The 18767-nt window shown below is 43.0% G+C and overlaps 1 protein-coding gene across 4 annotated transcripts in view; it reads left to right on the top strand.

The window, feature by feature from the left end:
- Positions 1–18767, top strand: part of LOC132888128 (granule associated Rac and RHOG effector protein 1-like) — a 140108-nt gene that overhangs the window by 83026 nt on the left and 38315 nt on the right. For all 4 annotated transcript variants that reach the window (XM_060924142.1, XM_060924143.1, XM_060924144.1 and 1 more), the window contains exons 3-5: positions 8407–8610; positions 12945–13085; positions 16320–16415. In XM_060924142.1, the coding sequence (XP_060780125.1) occupies positions 8407–8610; positions 12945–13085; positions 16320–16415 (441 nt within the window). The remainder of the gene's footprint in view (positions 1–8406; positions 8611–12944; positions 13086–16319; positions 16416–18767) is intronic.

Genomic DNA, 18767 nt, shown 5'->3' with positions numbered 1-18767 from the left:
TAAAGATGCCTCATTCATGTGCTGCGTTTAACTGTACCAACAGGTTTACCGTCCAAACGAGATCACATGGGATTACCTTTCACAGGTGAGACTGGAAAAATACTTTTCAATACTGTTCCTTCAGTGTTCAGTTTCCCAGCTCATCTCCACCGGGGGGGTGTAGAGTTATAAGCAGCAAGAATTAGAGAATACAGTGCCACACTATGATGAACGTTTTTGAACGTATGATGAATGTTTTTATTTTTATCTGTTTTTTTCTTCTTTTATGGCAAATACTTCTCTTCAAAAGAAACTAATGAAGAGTAAAATAAAACATTTTTTTATTTTCACAATGATATGCACTTTATTTTTCATCCCTTGGTTTTCTCATCTAATATGGAAGTTATGGATGTCAGTGGCTGTGACAAGACGTGTTATGCTCTGCAATTTAAAAAAAACACATTGGTACAAAGCAAGCCCATTCACTTTTTTATGCTGATAAGAGAATTACAATGGTTTTTCATGGGACAAAAATGTGCGATTAAATTGCGATTAATCGCAAGTTAATTATGACAGTCGCGACATTAATCGCGATTAAATATTTTAATCGCTTGACAGCACTAATTTTTAGATAGATAGATAGATAGATAGATAGATAGATAGATAGATAGATAGATAGATAGATAGATAGATAGTGATTTCGGTAGATTGGGTCACATTTTACCAGAATTACAACCCTTGATTAACAAAGTTATACTTTGTGTTTTCCTTCTGAAATCAACTCCTCTTTCAATTGTTGGAGGAATTTCATGAAACTTAGCAAAAGGTATTGTTATATATCATTAGTATGCGTATTGTAATTTTGTTCAATTCGGTCGCATTTTACCAGAGTTACAGCCCTTGGTTTTAACAACCTTGTACTTACACAATTTCATGAAGGTGTGCTCGCCTTCTGACGTCAACTCCTCTCTCAATTTTTGGAGGAATTTCTCGAAGCTCGGTAAAAGGCCTTGTTATATGACGGTAATACGCATGTTGTGATTTAATTTCGTTTGTGAAAATTTGACCAGGGTTTTGAGGCTTGATTAAATAACTTGGACAATTTCATGAGGGTGGACGTTCTTCTGAAATCAACTCCTCACACAATTTGTGGAGGAATTTCACCAAACTTGGCAAAAGGCTTTGTTATACGCATATTGAAGTTTCGTTTAATTTGGGCAAATTTTACCAGAGTTATACCCTCGATTATTAACAAACTTGTACTTCGGCAATTTCATCAAGGTGTGCTCGCTTTCTGAAATCAACTTCCTTCAATTTTTGGAGGAATTTCATGTAATTTGACCAAGTTTTTGTCCCCCGCTGGCTGAAAGGCCCGAAGAGGGATTATGTCGTGGCGATGTCCATCCATCTGTCCTGAGAAGGGTACTCGCCTTCTGAAATCAACTCCTCTCTCAATTTTTGGAGGAATTTCATGAAACTTGGCAGGATTCTTTGTTACGTGTCCATAATGCGCATATTGCAATTTCATTCAGTTCAGTTGCATTTTACCAGAGTTACAGCCTAGTTGCCAGCAGGGGATATTGTGCTCTCGGCGCACTCTTATTCTTATGCCATCACATCAGTGGAGACGTAGCATGCTTGAATCTGATTGGTCTAGGTGTGCATTATATTTGTATTACAGCAAAGCACTATTTAAAGGAATGTTTTAATATCCTGCATATTGAAGTCAAATGTGGTTTTGCGTCCCTGAAACCTCTTTTAAAGAAGACTGACGACTCACATTTTCTCCATTAAAATATTTCTGCTGTTGATTTTGTCCTCGCTTTAAAGTTGATCTATGATCGTGTGTTCAGAGAACACTGGAATGCAGTGCAAGTTCTCTTGAGTCTCCTGTTTTGCCGGGGAAATTCAGGATGCATGGAAAACAAATTGCATTGTGGCATTTTTAAATCCGAGTCGCTGTCTGCTTTGTGCGACTCAGCTGCCAAATATGCATGAAAATGTCATGGTTTATTAGCCTGCTGTCTGCTGTGCTTAGGAGCTAACCACAGGAAACAGAATTCCGGACAGGCAGAACCAGCACGCACACAGCACGGACTGTACGCAGCGTAGCATTTCTGGGTGTCTTGTTTTCGTTGTTTTTGCTCCGAGGGAAGCCTGTTCTCTGTGGGGATTGAGGTATTGGATTGCGCTAAAGCTGCCATACTCTTGGCAGGATCAGATGCCGGGTTTTCCCCACCTCCCCTAGGATACCCGATACTGCTTTTGTCTAAATTAAACACTGCTATTATCTGCAGGGAAGAACAAATAGGAAGGATATAACACCCAGCTTGCCTGGGTGTAAGGTGTCGTCTTCTAGCTGGGATTTTTCCCTCCTTCAAAGACTTTCCCATGTTGATGGGCTTTTGTGTAGAACGTCTCAGTCATGGCCTTTTCAGCAGATTTGGAAGGTTTTTCACAAACGGAGCAGATCTGCAAGCTGCTTAATCCACCCTGGAAATCCTGATGTGTGTAGTGCAAGAGGCAGTGGGATTCAGAAAGCTCAATGGTTACAGCGTCGAGGCGCGTCACATTCAGTTTAAACACAGCAAAGGAAAACCTATTGGTGAAGTCAATGTTGGAGGTTTTTCTTTCTTTATCTGGTTGTTCAGGGGGCGGCACGGTGGTGTAGTGGTTAGCGCTGTCGCCTCACAGCAAGAAGGTCCGGGTTCGAGCCCCGTGGCCGGCGAGGGCCTTTCTGTGCGGAGTTTGCATGTTCTCCCCATGTCCACGTGGGTTTCCTCCGGGTGCTCCGGTTTCCCCCACAGTCCAAAGACATGCAGGTTAGGTTAACCGGTGACTCTAAATTGACCGCAAGTGTGAATGGTTGTCTGTGTCTGTCAGCCCTGTGATGACCTGGCGACTTGTCCAGGGTGTACCCCGCCTTTCGCCCGTAGTCAGCTGGGATAGGCTCCAGCTTGCCTGCGACCCTGTAGAACAGGATAAAGCGGCTACAGATAATGAGATGAGATGAGATCTGGTTGTTCAACCTACCAAAAAAAAAACCCCACACAATTAGCCTGGCTACAAAATATGTTTCGGGTGCCCAGGCCTTTAGAAATTGTGTTGCTCATGCGCTCCCTGACAGGCGTCTCATCACTTCCAGTGAAGGAGGTGTGGCCTTTGCCCGGCAGTGTTTTCAGGGTAGGGGGCATGGCCTTTGCCTGGCATTGCATTACATCACATCACATAATATTAGACATTTAGCAGACTTGTGCATTTGGGGGGGGGGGGGGGGGTTAGGTGCCTTGCTCAAGGCCATTCAGGCATTCCTGCTGATCCAGTGGAATCGACCTGTTGACCTTTTGGTCCAAAAGCTGCTTCTCTAACTATTAGGCCATAACTTCCCCTGGCAGTTTCAGTGTAGGTGGCGTAACCTTTGCCTGCGTCTGCAATTTAAATGTACTATTTTTTACCATCTAGTCAACTAAAGGTCAAATGTTTCAAAGCTTTCAGTACACATCAGTTTAGTTTTCCTCAACCAGTGGCATGGCTTCCTTCTTTTGGTGTAGAACGGTTCGTTTGTGCTCGTCACGGAGTTCATTATTGACCTTTCCTCTGAAACGCACTCGATTTTCCAGGCTCTGAATGAAGCCAGTCTGGTTTCATTATTTGAGCTCCGTTCTTGGGGTCAGGGTTGTCTGTGTACAACTGAAACTAGTGCAGCCTTGCCTTTCCTCTCTGTTGCTACAAGGGGGATGGGGGGCACATATTTCTGTTTTTTACAGCTCAGCTTGTAGGTATTTTTGGCATGCACCTGTGGGAAGGAAAAAAACAGCCCAGCTTCGCTCGGTGAAGACGGGACGCAGCGTCCTGTCGTCTTCCCCCTTCCTTCTCTTTCACACCGCATGGTGAAAAAGTAAAGTCCCCGTGTGTTTTGGTCTGTCTGTATTTATACTTGTGAAGCACTTAGCATTGCATTCTCCACACGTTGCTTGTAGTGTGTTGGATGGCATTGGAAGACTGGAGTCAATTATAGAGGAAATCTGAGATGTTTGGAAGCAGGATGATGGGTCAGGCAATCCACACTACAGCAGGCCAAATCGAGGCTTGTTTCGTGTACCGTGTGTCTCCGTTGTAGTGGTTTGCGCTCTGGCCTTGGCCTTCACGTCCAGATGAATGGCAGGGAACGAGAGATTCCCTATTAAGGCAGAAGATCTTGTGCCTGAGCATCTGCGTAAAGGAACCAAAGCGCCGTTAGTATTCAGAGTATAGTTTAGGAGCAGCAGGTTCTCAGACAGTTAGTGCTCTCCTTCAAGTGCATACAGCTGCTCAGTGACGTTTGAGTGTTTTTTTGTTTTTTTTTTTTAGTTATTTTGAGAAGATGGAGAATAAAAACTCTCAGCTGTTAAGCTCTGAAATTTCTTCTTTCATCCTCCTGGTCACAATAAAAGTCATATTTTTACTCCGGGAAGGAGGGAAAGTGGCAACGTTTTCTTTGGAAGTTCCCCTTAGGTGGGGTTTACATTAGACCGTATCAGCGGATCATCAGATTAACGTTTTTAAAACGATTAGCGTGCACATAGCAACGCCAATACACGATTCGCGTGCACATAGCAACGCCAATACACGGATACGCTCGGCTCCGCAGGCATCCTGCGCTCCAAATCACTCCGCCCTGAACAGCGAGTGCCCTCTGGAGGGTGCGCACTCCGGCCCTGTGCAGCTCACAGAGCGCGCGAGTGAAGCGCACGAGCAGTGATTCGGGACTGAGCCGCTGTGTGTGTGATCTCAGTGCATATCACTTACCACTTGCAAGTGGAAGGATGGCAAGCCTAAAGACAATCATAACTACACAATGGGCAGTATTTGCATCAGTATTTGCAGTTTTTTCATACTTTTATACTCTTTAATGAAAGGTGATACAAGGCGGAAGTCCGGGCCGTTTTTCAGCAGTCGCGTCACATGACCAACGCCAGCGAATCAGGAAGGTGGATGTCACAGTGACGTTGTCCAATGAGGACGCCAGCTAGAGCTCAGCACAGCGTATCCGCGTATTCTCAATGTTTACACAGCACCGGACCAGACACGATCTGGATTGAATACGTGGACCCTGGCGGATTCCCGTTTCCCGGCGTTTCCAGGCGTTTTAATGTAAACGGACAGTGCATCCGCGAAGAAAACGAGACAGATACGGTCTACTACATCAGTGTTTGCTTGCTTGCTAGTTATATTCATGATCACGTTCTAGTTTAGTCCTTTAGGTTTCCATGCAGACAAAACAAGGTCTTGGCAGCACAAAGAAGCTTCCAGGGGTCCAATGGGTCAACTTGGTTTCGTAGTCTGAACGTGGTCCCTGGTCTGTATTAGGAAGTAAAAAGATTCCTGAAACTATATCCTCGTAATTAAATCCATCAAGACGTGACCCTGAAGGGAGGACAATTACTGGGTAATTAAATTTGTCCCTGTGCTCATGTATGCTGGTGTATCTGCCAAGTCAAGGAGGTGATGAGAAGAGTAAGCAGACATTCATCCCTCTGCCTGAAATTAAAAAAAAAAAAAAAATCCCCATATCACATGATATGCATCTAAATGAGAACATGGGTAATTCCTAAACACATTTCTTCCTCCTTCATATCAAAGACCTGCTTTATGTGGTCTTGTGGTTGTTTGTCTGATTCTCCCACTAGAGCTATCAGGTGTCTAAAGCCAAAATTACGACACGTTGAATTAAAGAAGCCAAGTTGAGAGGGTGTTGGGTTAGCTCGTCTGATTTAATTTAGCCGGTAATGAGGCACAAGCTCAAGTGTGTGTCTGCGTACATGAGCCAGAAGTTTTCATATTGGAGGACAAATGAATTGTGGCAGGAGTACGATTACCTGTAATGCAAAATATTACGGCTCATATAACGGTTATTAGTGGTCTCTTAGACTCTCATCCGGTACACTTTCTGTAGACATCACATGGCCCTTTTAACGTTTATATTTGCGGTATTTTTACGAATGTTATATGTGAACTGGATGTGCACTATTGCAGAGTATTTTATTCTATACAGACTTTACTCTTGGCTGAATTTACCCAAGTGTGTGTGATGTAGCGCTGATACGATATCTATAAAGCTGTGTTCACACATATACCGGTACGATAGTGGTATAACTGTATCGATACAAAGTATACCGGTACAGTTTAGTGCATCTGTCCACACTAGCGAGAAAGGTTTGCGGTTTTCTTTCACGGTAGTTGAAATGCGCGTGCGCGAAATGTTTCCGTGGTTACCGAGTAACTTCCTTCCGAGAATATGGCGGATGAAACAACGTGTGTGTGCTTTTTGTTGTCAGTGTACAGTCTGTATTTCTGGTGGTCGTTTATTCAGTCGAATCGTATAAAACGTACGAGGCAGTTGAGAAAGAAACAAAGAAAACGAATCTCCGTTCTTCACTATTCAGCGAAGACATCGATTGAGGTGTGTGAGTTTGCGCATGCGCATTATATTTGTATCGATACAGAGCCGCTTCATCTGTCCACACTACAGCGAAGCGCTACTGTACCGGTACGAAACCCATACAGTTATGGGTTTCGTACCGCTACAGTACCGGTATAGACCCTTTTCATGTAACGTCACGACAAACGCGGCCGCCATTTTGAACATGAACTATCAGTAGTCTACCGCAGCCAACAACGAGGAACGACGGCGAAGCATCGAAAGGAATATAGCCATCAAAGAAAGTTTTTACTTTCAGCAAGACTTCCATCATGCCATTATATTGTTGTGCACCTGGATGTAGTAACCATCAACACACAAGGCAAGATTTATCATTTTATCGGATCCCGACAGATGCTGACCGACGGAGAAGATGGATGGTCTCTAAAATATTGGCAAAATGATGTTTATTGACATAGCAATCGTGTGTAACGGGAAGCATTTGCATATCCGAAGTGTTGTGTTTACATCAAAGATAAAATAAACCGATATGACAACGACTGCTGCTGCCAGGTTGGGGACACAAACTAGTAGAAAGGAAGTGTGCCAACAGTGCCAACACACTTCCTTTGTGGTCGATTCTGCTTTAAGGTAAGATGCATTTAATTATTCGTCTGCTGTGGGTTTGGAATCGGTAGCCTGACCGATTCGTTCATGTTTGTGGTGCCATGTGTTTGTTGACGCGTGTTGAAATGGAAGATTGGTTGTTGACCTGATTTCCAGTGATGCTTTGGTGCTGCTGTGGATCAGATGTGTTGAGTAGCCTGACTGTTTTTTTTGTTCTTGCGTGTGGCATCATTGTTGACGCGAGGTTGTTTTTTGAACATGCCAATGCGGACACGATTTCCCCTGATGAGTTATGACTTCAGACGCGATGCATGTGTGGAGTCCGCGTGATATGTGCGTAAGAGAGGCTTCTCATGTGTTTGGAGATCCGCGCTCTGAGACGAGCGCAAGCACCCCCCAAGGGAAAAAAAGGGACCCCCCCCCAAAAAAAATATCAGCATAGTTCGAACACTGGGTTGGAGAAAGTAATGGCAAATAGTGAGTGCACAAACCATAGAAGGTAAACTGTACACAGCGCCAGGGCAGTGTGATGGTACGTCTGCTTTTAGAGTGTGTTAGCTTATCAATGAACACACTCGTCACTCAACGAGTTTCACGTCTTTACGACGGATACTTAAATGTGTGTTAGGTATTATTGTTGCAGTCTAAGCAGTCATTGTAGCAGCTCGATGAGCGAGAACCGAAAGGGTCTGCGCCATAAACCGTTATTTCTTCATGTCCAAAATGGCGGTCGCGTTTACGAAGGTCACATGTGGACAGGTGTTGCGGTACGAAAATAGTATCGTATCGGTACAAAATCCCTAGTGTGGACAGGGTATATGTCATTTTGTTTGGCTCTGGCAACGTAAATCAGAAAAACAGACAGTGGATAATCATTTCAGCCACTATAAAGAGAGACACAAATCAGTATGTAATTCTCAGCCTTTTCATAATCTGATAGTCTTTATAGATTATAAAAGTTACTCGAGTACCCCAGCCTTTCCGCATTTTTGCTCTCAGTGCACCTGAGCCAGGTAAAAGGTGTTCTCCACACTCCGTTAATCGCTGCGGTGTGTTGGGAACGGGAAGAAAGCAGGGATCTTGAAGGATGATTATACACCTACACAGTTATGTTTAGCATTTAATGATTCTCTAGAGGACCAGATAAAAATATAAACACTTATTTATTTTAAGCACTCCATACTTAGCCTTAATGTCAAAACGTTTATTTTGGAAGGTGCCTATGTTTTGTTCGGCGTTTGATCTGATCCATAAATAGAGCTCAGTAGCTACAGTGACTCTCTCCCGGTCCTTTTGGGATTTAATCTCACACCCTTGTAGTTGCTAAGCGCAGAACCTGAAACACAGAGCTGTGGCGGTTTTTTTTGTCATCTTCACCTGGTGCTCTTTTCTTCCCTCAGGTCCTGGGCCGCTGTTTTCTGACTGTGATGCAAGTTCATTTCCAGTTCCTGTCTCAGGCTCTGCAGAAAGTGCAGCCGGTAGCGCAGTCGTGCCTGGCGGAGGCGCTGGCGCAGGTGCAGGAGCGCTGCACAGGGGCTCGCAGTCAGCCCGGAGCGCTCAGCGAGCTGGATGAGGCGGCACGCTCGTGGAAAGGGGCGGCAGAGGTGTGTCGTGCATACGCTTTCAGTTACAGCACACTTGAACACTGCTGAAAATCTTACATAACACATTGATTCTCATCTGAAAGCACTAAACGTGCATGAAAGGCCGATAATCGGGTACAGCCGCGCTGAAATGTCCTCCGCTGTGTTTGTTTTTCATCTGAATTAACATTTGTTAGTGATAAATTCACCAAGACCAGAAGTGTCAAGAGTCAGGATTGTTGTCGACTTGTTCACAGATGTGGATAGAGTTATCATTAGTTAATAGAGAGAGTCATCGTTTAGTTAATATTTACACGTTAAAGTGCATATCCTGGACCAAATTTGTTTTTGTTTTTTTAATATGAAAAAGTATGTCCCTTTACACACTCATCCAGAAGGGTAATTTTGTATGGAATCAATTTTGTGCCAAAATGTTCATACAATACTTTTGAAATATCAAACGAAAACGACAAATCAAAATACAAAAAAAAAGAACAAAAAGTCAATTTTTTTTTAGACTGGCAAACAAATTATTCGTGTAATCATGTAGAATATCAGTCTATTACTCTTCAGAAACCTTTTATTTTTGTTCCGCGTCTTTCTCAGTTTTGTTTGACGTAATTTATTTTGGTTGCGATTCCAGCTTTCTCGTTTGCGCTCCCTGACTTTTTGCTTGCAGTTTTGGCACAAACTTCCCGTGTGGGTGGGCTGTCCAGGAATGCATTCCCATTGGCTAACTTGTGTTTGACTGACAGCTACGCTCAGCCATTCCCTACTCGGATTCTGGCGGACTGTTTGACGAGTGACCGATCCATTGACAGTAAACAAGGATGGAGTGGACTTGAGTGGCGACTGTGATATTGAATTTACACTTTGTTGAATTAATTCAATATCATAGTCGCCACTGAAGTCCACTCCATCCTTGTTTACCGTCAATGGATCGGTCACTCGGCAAACAGTCCGCCAGAATCCGAGTAGGGAATGGCTGAGCGTAGCTGTCAGTCAAACACAAGTTAGCCAATGGGAATGCATTCCTGGACAGCCCACCCACACGGGAAGTTTGTGCCAAAACTGCAAGCAAAGTCAGGGAGCGCAAACGAGAAAGCTGGAATCGCAACCGAAATAAATTACGTCAAACAAAACTGAGAAAGACGTGGAACAAAAATAAAAGGTTTCTGAAGAGTAATAGACTGATATTTTGCACGATTACACGAATAATTTGTTTGCCAGTCTAAAAAAATTGACTTTTTTTTTTTGTATTTTGATTTGTCGTTTTCATTTGATATTTCAGAAGTATTGTATGAACATTTTGGCACAAAATTGCTTCCATAATTTTGCACAAGGCCATCTGTCTACAGCAGAAAAAAAATAAAATAACAAAACGCGTCTGGAAGAATCCCAAGGGAGTCTGGAGCCAGATTCGTGACGTTACCTGCGGAAGCGCCAGCAGGCTGCGCGAGCTTGCTCGGTTTCAGTGCAGACCAAGTTTAGCAGCTAGCGATTTTGCATTGAAATATGGAATTGTCACCTGAGCGCAATGTTACTTCACCTTTGGATGAAGAATATAATGAGATGTCAGAATTATTTCTTACCCTGGCAAGTCAACTTGTGAATTGGTCTTTTTCTCGGCTCTGCTTGGTCCTCGGCTTCGAAGGCCTCAGTGGATGCGGCACTTCGCCTTCTGTCAGGGCAGACGAACACGGCTGGCTCCTTTGATGACTCTGACACAGATGGAGACGGTGTTGCTTTGGGCATTCTGACACATGGAACTGCGTCTTTTTTCAGATCAAGTTGCCTCGCGAAGCCCATTTCCCACTGCAAATAGTTCTCAAAGTCGTCGGGCCTTGTGAAGTGAGCACCGCAAATAATGCTGTAGCATGTAGCCGGTTTTTCCGGGTGCCTCGCACGAAGCGCTCCCATTTCTCTCATTGTCCGGTCTTTTGGAAACCGATGAGTACTAATCCCATCAAGATTGGTGTTGCTACACCCTCCTACGATACATCTGTTAACCATTTTAATAATTACATGGTAACGTGGGCGGCACGGTGGTGTAGTGGTTAGCGCTGTCGCCTCACAGCAAGAAGGTCCGGGTTCGAGCCCCGGGGCCGGCGAGGGCCTTTCTGTGCGGAGTTTGCATGTTCTCCCCGTGTCCGCGTGGGTTTCCTCCGGGTGCTCCGGTTTCCCCCACAGTCCAAAGACATGCAGGTTAGGTTAACTGGTGACTCTAAATTGACCGTAGGTGTGAATGGCTGTCTGTGTCTATGTGTCAGCCCTGTGATGACCTGGCGACTTGTCCAGGGTGTACCCCGCCTTTCGCCCGTAGTCAGCTGGGATAGGCTCCAGCTTGCCTGCGACCCTGTAGAACAGGATAAAGCGGCTAAAGATAATATGATAACGTTGGAGAAATGTGCAGAAAACCACCAGGTCGTTTTCTCATAAGCAAACCAGCGCTGACGTAAGATTCAGAAGGAGGCGTTCCGCACGCGACGTCACGAAAATCAACATTTGCCGGGAAATCCAGATGCCTAGTTTTTTCAGAGGCAGACCAATTCGCCTCAAATGGCTGGATTTCAACTGAATTTTTCTGGTATTGCGCAAGGTAAAAAAAATTGCAAAAAATGTGACACATATTTGACCAAAGTTTAATACAAAATAGGAGATTTACATTGATCTTGCTCCTGAATTTACCCGTGATATGCACTTTAAGCCACAGGTTACTTTCTTAACGTTACAGTATCGCTTAATGCTAAAGTCCGTAGTTTCTTGTGTTAATGTTAAACATGTGCTTAGATGTAAAGAGAAAATGTTTAAGGGGAGGTTTGTGAAATCGTGTACGGTATACCATCATCCTATCACTGTGATTTTGGAGGGGGTGTGTCATGTACATTGACATCATTACAATGTACATGACGTACATGGAAAAAAAAAAAAAAATACCGGAAGCTGGTTACAAGTCAGCCGCTAGCATTAGCATATAGTAAATTATTAGTTGTAACGAAGCTCATTCAAAGATGGCGTGCTTACACATGCACACGGATTTTGAAACGGCCCTGATAAGACATCGTTTTATTTTCTCAATTTTAATCTCCATTTATCATTTGCAACTGAAGACATTCATGGGGTGTTTTTTTTTTTTTTTTTGAATAATCTGCTTAAGATACAACACAACTTATTTTTGTGGTTCTTAAAGCCGGAAGCACCACGTTTCCTGACACGTCCAAGTTGATAACCATCCCGATAGATTCATGATACAATCATCAGTCATCCCAAACCTAGTTTAATATTAAAACTTCAGGACGACGAGGGCAAAATTGACCTTGTGTGGGTAGGAGGGATTACGTTAATTATAGCCCCCGTCAATCACAGTGACACAAGCCCAATCGTGTACATCTGTAAGCTCATGTATGCAGAAGAGGGTAGATAGCGCTTTCCTCGTCTCTTCAGCTGCCCCGTAATGCAGCATGACCAGCAGTTGTCTCGCCCTCCCTGATTCCTGAGTGCAGATTGGTGCAGATTCGGATTTAAAAAAAAACAACAACTCAGAATTCACCTGATGGTGCGAAGGAAATTTTCAGTAAAACGCCAAGTGCAAAAAGTCAGTGTCATCATATCCCCCGCCAAGTCACAGTGCTTGCAAAAGGGCAACTGACGTACCAGATAGTCTAGAAGTTGATGATAAAACTATCATTCTGGTTTTGGATTTGCCAGTGAATGCAACAACGGCATTTTTCCAGTAGGATAAATTAACAATATAAAATTAGCTCGTCACTTCAGATACAGATATGAAGAACAGCCACTTCTAGGTTGAACTTTGACAAGCTGTTGTCGTGTCAGAAGGAAGGAGTTTTTTTTTTTTTTCTTTCTGATTTTAAATGAGCCTCGTGGAGTTCTTGTGCCCTTTCGGAGAGCTGGTGAAGTGTAGCCCATAGCTGACATGCCTGGAATGTGAGGTCATCTGTTTCACTCGGTATTTCATTAGAAATGTCATTGGGCGTTATTGGATTTCGAGCGGGTAGTCGAGGCATGTAGTGCACTCCCTGGATGCGGAGATTAAACTGAACTACGAGCGACAATGTTGTGTTGTTTTTTTTTTTTAAATAAGTTTTATTATAGTTATATTACTTGTCCAAGTTGTGAGGTCTTGATTTTTTTTTTCTTCTTCTTTTTAAGTTTTATTGAGTAAAAGTTGGGGGGGGGGGACAAAACAGTTGTTCAGAAAGGATATCGCATCACGTGGTTTTTCTAGCACTGAGTACTAAACTAAAAACGTGACTTTTTTGCGAGTAATGAAAGCACTCACATTTGACATTATCAGAATCCGGTAATAACGGAATAATGGTGTGTGCGCTCTTCAGGCAACGGCGTGTCTACGAGAGCGAGGGCGTGACGGCTGTCTGGCTGGTTTTCAGGTGCAGCAGCTCTTCTGCTCCCACAGCCCCTCTCTCCCTGACCAGCAGCTCAAAGAGCTCAACCTGAAGATCAACAGTGCTCTGCAGGTCAGACCTCCAGCGACTATATGTCCGTTTGGCTTTTAGAATAAAATACTAGTCCACATGTTTACACAGTTACAGCAGCTGACGCACCCGAGACACTTTCTTTAAAGGAACAGTCCACCGTACTTCCATAATGAAATATGCTCTTATCTGAATCGAGACGAGCTGCTCCGTACCTCTCCGAGCTTTGCGTGACCTCCCAGTCAGTCAGACGCGCTGTCACTCCTGTTAGCAATGTAGCTAGGCTCAGCATGGCCAATGGTATTTTTTGGGGCTGTAGTTAGATGCGACCAAACTCTTCCGCGTTTTTCCTGTTTACATAGGTTTATATGAGCAGTGATATGAAACAAGTTCGGTTACACAAATTGAAACGTGGCGATTTTCTATGCTATGGAAAGTGCGCAGTATAATGACAGGCGTACTAACACCTTCTGCGCGCTTCGACAGCGCATTGATACGGAGCTCAGATATCAATGCGCTGCCGAAGCGCGCAGAAGGTGTTAGTACGCCTGTCATTATAGTGCGGACTTTCCATAGCATAGAAAATCGCCACGTTTCAATTTGTGTAACCGAACTTGTTTCATATCACTGCTCATATAAACCTATGTAAACAGGAAAAACGCGGAAGAGTTTGGTCGCATCTAACTACAGCCCCAAAAAATACCATTGGCCATGCTGAGCCTAGCTACATTGCTAACAGGAGTGACAGCGCGTCTGACTGCGTCTGACTGACTGGGAGGTCGCGCAAAGCTCGGAGAGGTACGGAGCAGCTCGTCTCAATTCAGATAAGAGCATATTTCATTATGGAAGTACGGTGGACTGTTCCTTTAAGGTCAAGGTCACTGAGCAGCAGGTAAAAGAGCAGAACATCTCAGTTGCTCTACTGCCATCTCACCGAACTCTTCGGTGTTGGAGATAGCTTCGTACATAACCAGCGCTAATGTACACAAACTCGCCCACAATCTAAAATACAGCACAGAGAACAAAACCGTCACACTTACATTGTTTTTTTTTTTTTTTTATTATCCGTTTTGTGGTTTTGTATATTGTAGGCAATTCTATAAGCTTTCAGTAATTTGTTTTTTTTATTCTGAAGCCTTTTAAAAACCTTACACACAAGCAGGATAGTCTTAGCATGATAGCTAAAGCATGAAGCAATAATTACACACACCAGCGTGAAGAGATAACAACATGATTCTGTCTGATAATGGTGTAAAATGAACTTTACATACAAAAATACAGAGGAGATGAACAACAGCACCTGACCATCGTGAGTTCTGTCGCTAAATAAGATTTACAACTGGGTAATGATGCAAAGTCAAATCTGTTATACAGTGGTATGCAAAAGTTTGGGCACCCCTGGTCAAAATTGCTGTTCCTGTGAACAGTTAAGCAAGTTGAAGATGAAATGATTGATTTCCAAAAGGCATAAAGTTAAAGATGACTCATTCCTTTAATATTTTAAGCAAAAACAATTTTTTATTTTCATCTTTTACATTTTCTAAATGACAAAGGAAAAGGGCCCGAAACAAAAGTTTGGGCACCCTGCATGGTTAGTACCTAGTAACACCCCCTTTGGCAAGTATGACAGCTTGTAAACACTTTTTGTAGCCAGCTAATAATCTTTCAGTTCTTACCTGGGGGATTTTCACACATTCGTCTTTGCAAAAGGCTTCCAGTTCTACAAGTTTCTTGGGCTGTCTTGCATGCACTGCTCTTTTGAGATCTATCCACAGATTTTCAATGATGTTTAGGTCAGGGGACTGTGAGGGCCAGGGCAAAACCTTCAGCTTGGGCCTCTTGAGGTATTCCATTGTAGATTTTGAGGTGTGTTTTGGATCATAGTCTTATTGTCGGACCCTTCAACTTTTTTACAGATGGTGTGATGTTTGCTTCCAGAATTTGCTGGTATTTATTCGAATCCATGCTTCCCTCGACCGATGAAATGTGCCCTGTGCCACTGGCTGCAACACAACCCCAAAGCATGATCGATCCTCACCCATGCTTCAGAGTTGGAGAGGTGTTATTTTCCTGGAATTTGACACCCTTTTTTCTCCAAACATACCTTTTGCACATTGTGGCCAAAAAGTTCTATTTTGATTTCATCAGTCCACAGGACTTGTTTCCAAAATGCATCAGGCTTATTTAGATGTTCATTTACAAATTCAGACGCTGAATTTTGTGGCTCGGACGCAGGAACGGTTTTCTTCTGATGACTCTTCCATGAAGGTCATATTTGTTCAGGTGTTGCTGCATAGTAGAACAGTGCACCACCACTCCAGGGTCTGCTAAATCTTTCTGAAGGTCTTTTGCAGTCAAACAGGGGTTTTTATTTGCCTTTCTAGCAATCCAACGAGCAGTTCTTTCAGAAAGTTTTCTTCATCTTCCAGACCTCACCTTGATCTCTACCGTTTCTGTTAACTGCCATTTCTTAATAACATCACAATCTGAGGAAACGGCTACCTGAAAACACTTTGCTACGTTCTTGTAGCCTTCTCCTGCTTTGTGAGCGTCAATTATTTTATTATTCAGAATGCGAGGGAGTTGCTTAGAGGAGCCCATGGCTGTTGATTTTCGGGACAAGTTTGAGGAGTCAGAGAATTTATAGGCCTATAGCTTTGAAATCTGCATCATCTGACCTTTCCTAACGAAGAATTTGAACAAGCCACAGCTCAATAAGCTTATTAAGGTTTGGAACCTTGGTAAAAGTTACCTGAGAACTCAAATGTATTGGGGTGCCCAAACTTTCGCATGGTGCTCCTTTTCTTTTTTCACTCTCCAATTGTACAAAACAAAAATAATACGCAAATCTTGGGGAAAAAACGCTGAAAAGAAATGTCGTCTTTACCTTTATGCCTTTTGGTGATCAGTTCATCTTCTGCTCACTTAACTATTTTCAGTAAGGGTGCCCAAACTTTTGCATGCCACTGTAGCATGATATTGACTCTCATTCGGATTCTTGTTTGCTTATTCTTTCTCTCCCCTGATTGGCTGAAGGGTTTTGCCTGTCACACTGTAATGTGACGACTTTTGTGCCAAAAGTTAACGTATCATTGCTGGAGCATGACACACACAAGCCTGAGACGGCACTAATTGTGATTTATTACTACAGGGATCTCATGGTGACTCTCAGCAGCTCAGGAACATCAGATTATAAAGGGTTTTTGCTGCTTTTTTTTTTTTTAACAATTTTTTTTTTAAATGCACAGATGCTTTAAATTGTGTTCACTTGCACAGGCATACAGATCTGCACTGGACTCCCTGGGTCACTGTGAGTACGCTCTTAAAGGAGGCTTTCACCTGAAACCCAAAGCTGTAGAAGCTGCCTTACAGGTACGGACTGCTGAGTCGGTGTGTGTGTGTGGTGATGTGTTTTGTCGATTTCAATGCCGTGTATGTATTACTAGATATGTATGAGTGTGTTCATGCCTTCTTCATTTATACAGTACTGTGCACATATAAAGAAATGCTGTAAAATGGCTTGAAAAATAATGAAATTAAATGTTTCAACATTAAAAAAAATACTATAAACAATAGTAAGCCATAATAAATTAAACAAAGTCAATATTTGGTGCAAGATGACCCACCCTTTGCTTTCAAAATAGTAGGGTAGTTCTTTGGTAACGGAATTACATTCACAGCAGAATGTGGTAACTTTTTTTTTTTTTTTGGTTGCAGTACTCAAGAAATGGTATTAAATAAAAAGTTCATACTGTATGGGGTATCTTTTGAACCTAAAAAAAAAAAAAGCCTAGAAAAATCGACTATGTTTTAACTCTGAACGCAAAATCATCTACAACCTCTGGCAAAAAGTATGGAATCACCAGTCTTGGATGAGCACTCATTCAGACGTTTTATTCTGTAGAACAAACTGAGATCACAAACATGATACAATAATGAAGTCGTTCCAAAGTGCACCTTCTTGGCCTTCAGAAACACTAAAATAAACGAAGAAAATACATTGTGATAGTCAGCAAATGTTACTTTTATAGACCAAGCACAGGGAAAAAAATATGGAATCACTCAATTTTCAGGTAGAAAATAAGGACTCACCCAGTCAATTTCCTTTCCCTAAATTGACACCTGCCTCAGATTAGATCTGCTCGTTAGTCTGCAGTTAGAAACAGCGCAGTTATCACACCTTGGAGGGCTGCTGGACCAAGTGGATTGGCAAGAATCATGGCTCCAACAAGAGAGATGTCTCTTGAAACAAAAGAGAGGATTGTCAAACTTCTTAAAGAAGGTAACTCTTCACGCATGGTTGCCAAAGATGTGGGCTGTTCACAGTCAGCTGTATCTAAGGCTACATCCACACGACAACGGCAACGAGATGTTATTTAAAAATATATCGCGTCCAAATGGGCAACGATCAGTAGAATATCAGGTCCATATGGCAACGCAACGCTTGCTGAAAACGATGCAATACACATGCCACACCTCTAGGGGCGCTGTAAGACGGTCCCTTCGGAGACACCAGAAGAATAGAAGTAGTAAGGACGCATGCGCATAAACTATTATGCACGAGACTTCATATTAGCCACAAAGTCAGGAAAATCTGTTCGTAAAATTACATTATAATGACCAAATACAATGAAAAGTATTTTTCCAGTCTCACCTGTGAAAGGTAATCCCATGTGATCTCGTTTGGACGGCAAACCTGTTGGTGCAGCTAATCTTTATTCTCCGCTTTGACCTATCCAATATGGCAGCGAGGATGACGTATGATTCTACGTGGAAGGCGGCGTCTTTAATGGTCCGGAATAAATTGAATGCTACACGTTGGTGGATTAATTTGTTGTTTCTCACCTGTGAAAGGTAATCCCATGTGATCTCGTTTGGATGGTAAACCTGTTGGTACAGTTAAACGCAGCACATGAATCTTTATTCTCCGCTTTGACCTATCCAATATGGCGGCGAGGATGATGTATGATTCTACGCGGAAGGTGGCGTCTTTAATGGTCCGGAATAAATTGAATGCTACACGTTGATGGATTAATTTGTTGTTTCTCACCTGTGAAAGGTAATCCCATGTGATCTTGTTTGGACGGTAAACCTGTTGGTACAGTTAAACGCAGCACATGAATCTTTATTCTCCACTTTGACCTATCCAATATGGCGGCGAGGATGACGTATGATTCTACGCGGAAGGCGGCATCTTTAATGGTCCGGAATAAATTGAATGCTACACGTTGATGGATTAATTTGCTCTTCTACGCCCTTTTTGAGGAATGTATTGTAGGACTTAAACCAACATCTGAAGAGGTGAGATCGCTCCTTTTTTTCCCTATTTTTGCTGGCGGGATTGACTCTGCCCTAAGGGCAGAGTCGCTCTCTCTCTCGCTCTCTCTCTTGCTCTCGCTCTCGCTCTCTCTCACTTTGCACCATTACACAATAAATATTCACAGTGAAAATATTTTGTAAGCGCGTTTCATGAACCAAGTTATAGGATTTGTTGACAACTCGCATCGAGTTCGTTGCACTTCTACCCGGCGTGAAGCACTGACAGTCATGTGGTTGTGACGTCATCGTAAACAAATCCGTTCTACTCATCCAGACGACTTCACAACGGCAACGTTGCCAGATCTTTCCACTCTGGAACCCGTTCTCAAAAAGATTGCGTTTTGGGCACCCAAAACACCGGTGCCGTGTGGACGCCAGGCCTAAACAATAAGCAATTGTATCGGA

The sequence above is a fragment of the Neoarius graeffei genome, chromosome 6 (assembly GCF_027579695.1).
Source record: "Neoarius graeffei isolate fNeoGra1 chromosome 6, fNeoGra1.pri, whole genome shotgun sequence".
Taxonomy (NCBI): Eukaryota; Metazoa; Chordata; class Actinopteri; order Siluriformes; family Ariidae; genus Neoarius; species Neoarius graeffei.
The sequence above is the reverse complement of the archived record's forward strand: the minus strand, read 5'-3'. Positions and strand labels throughout refer to the sequence as shown.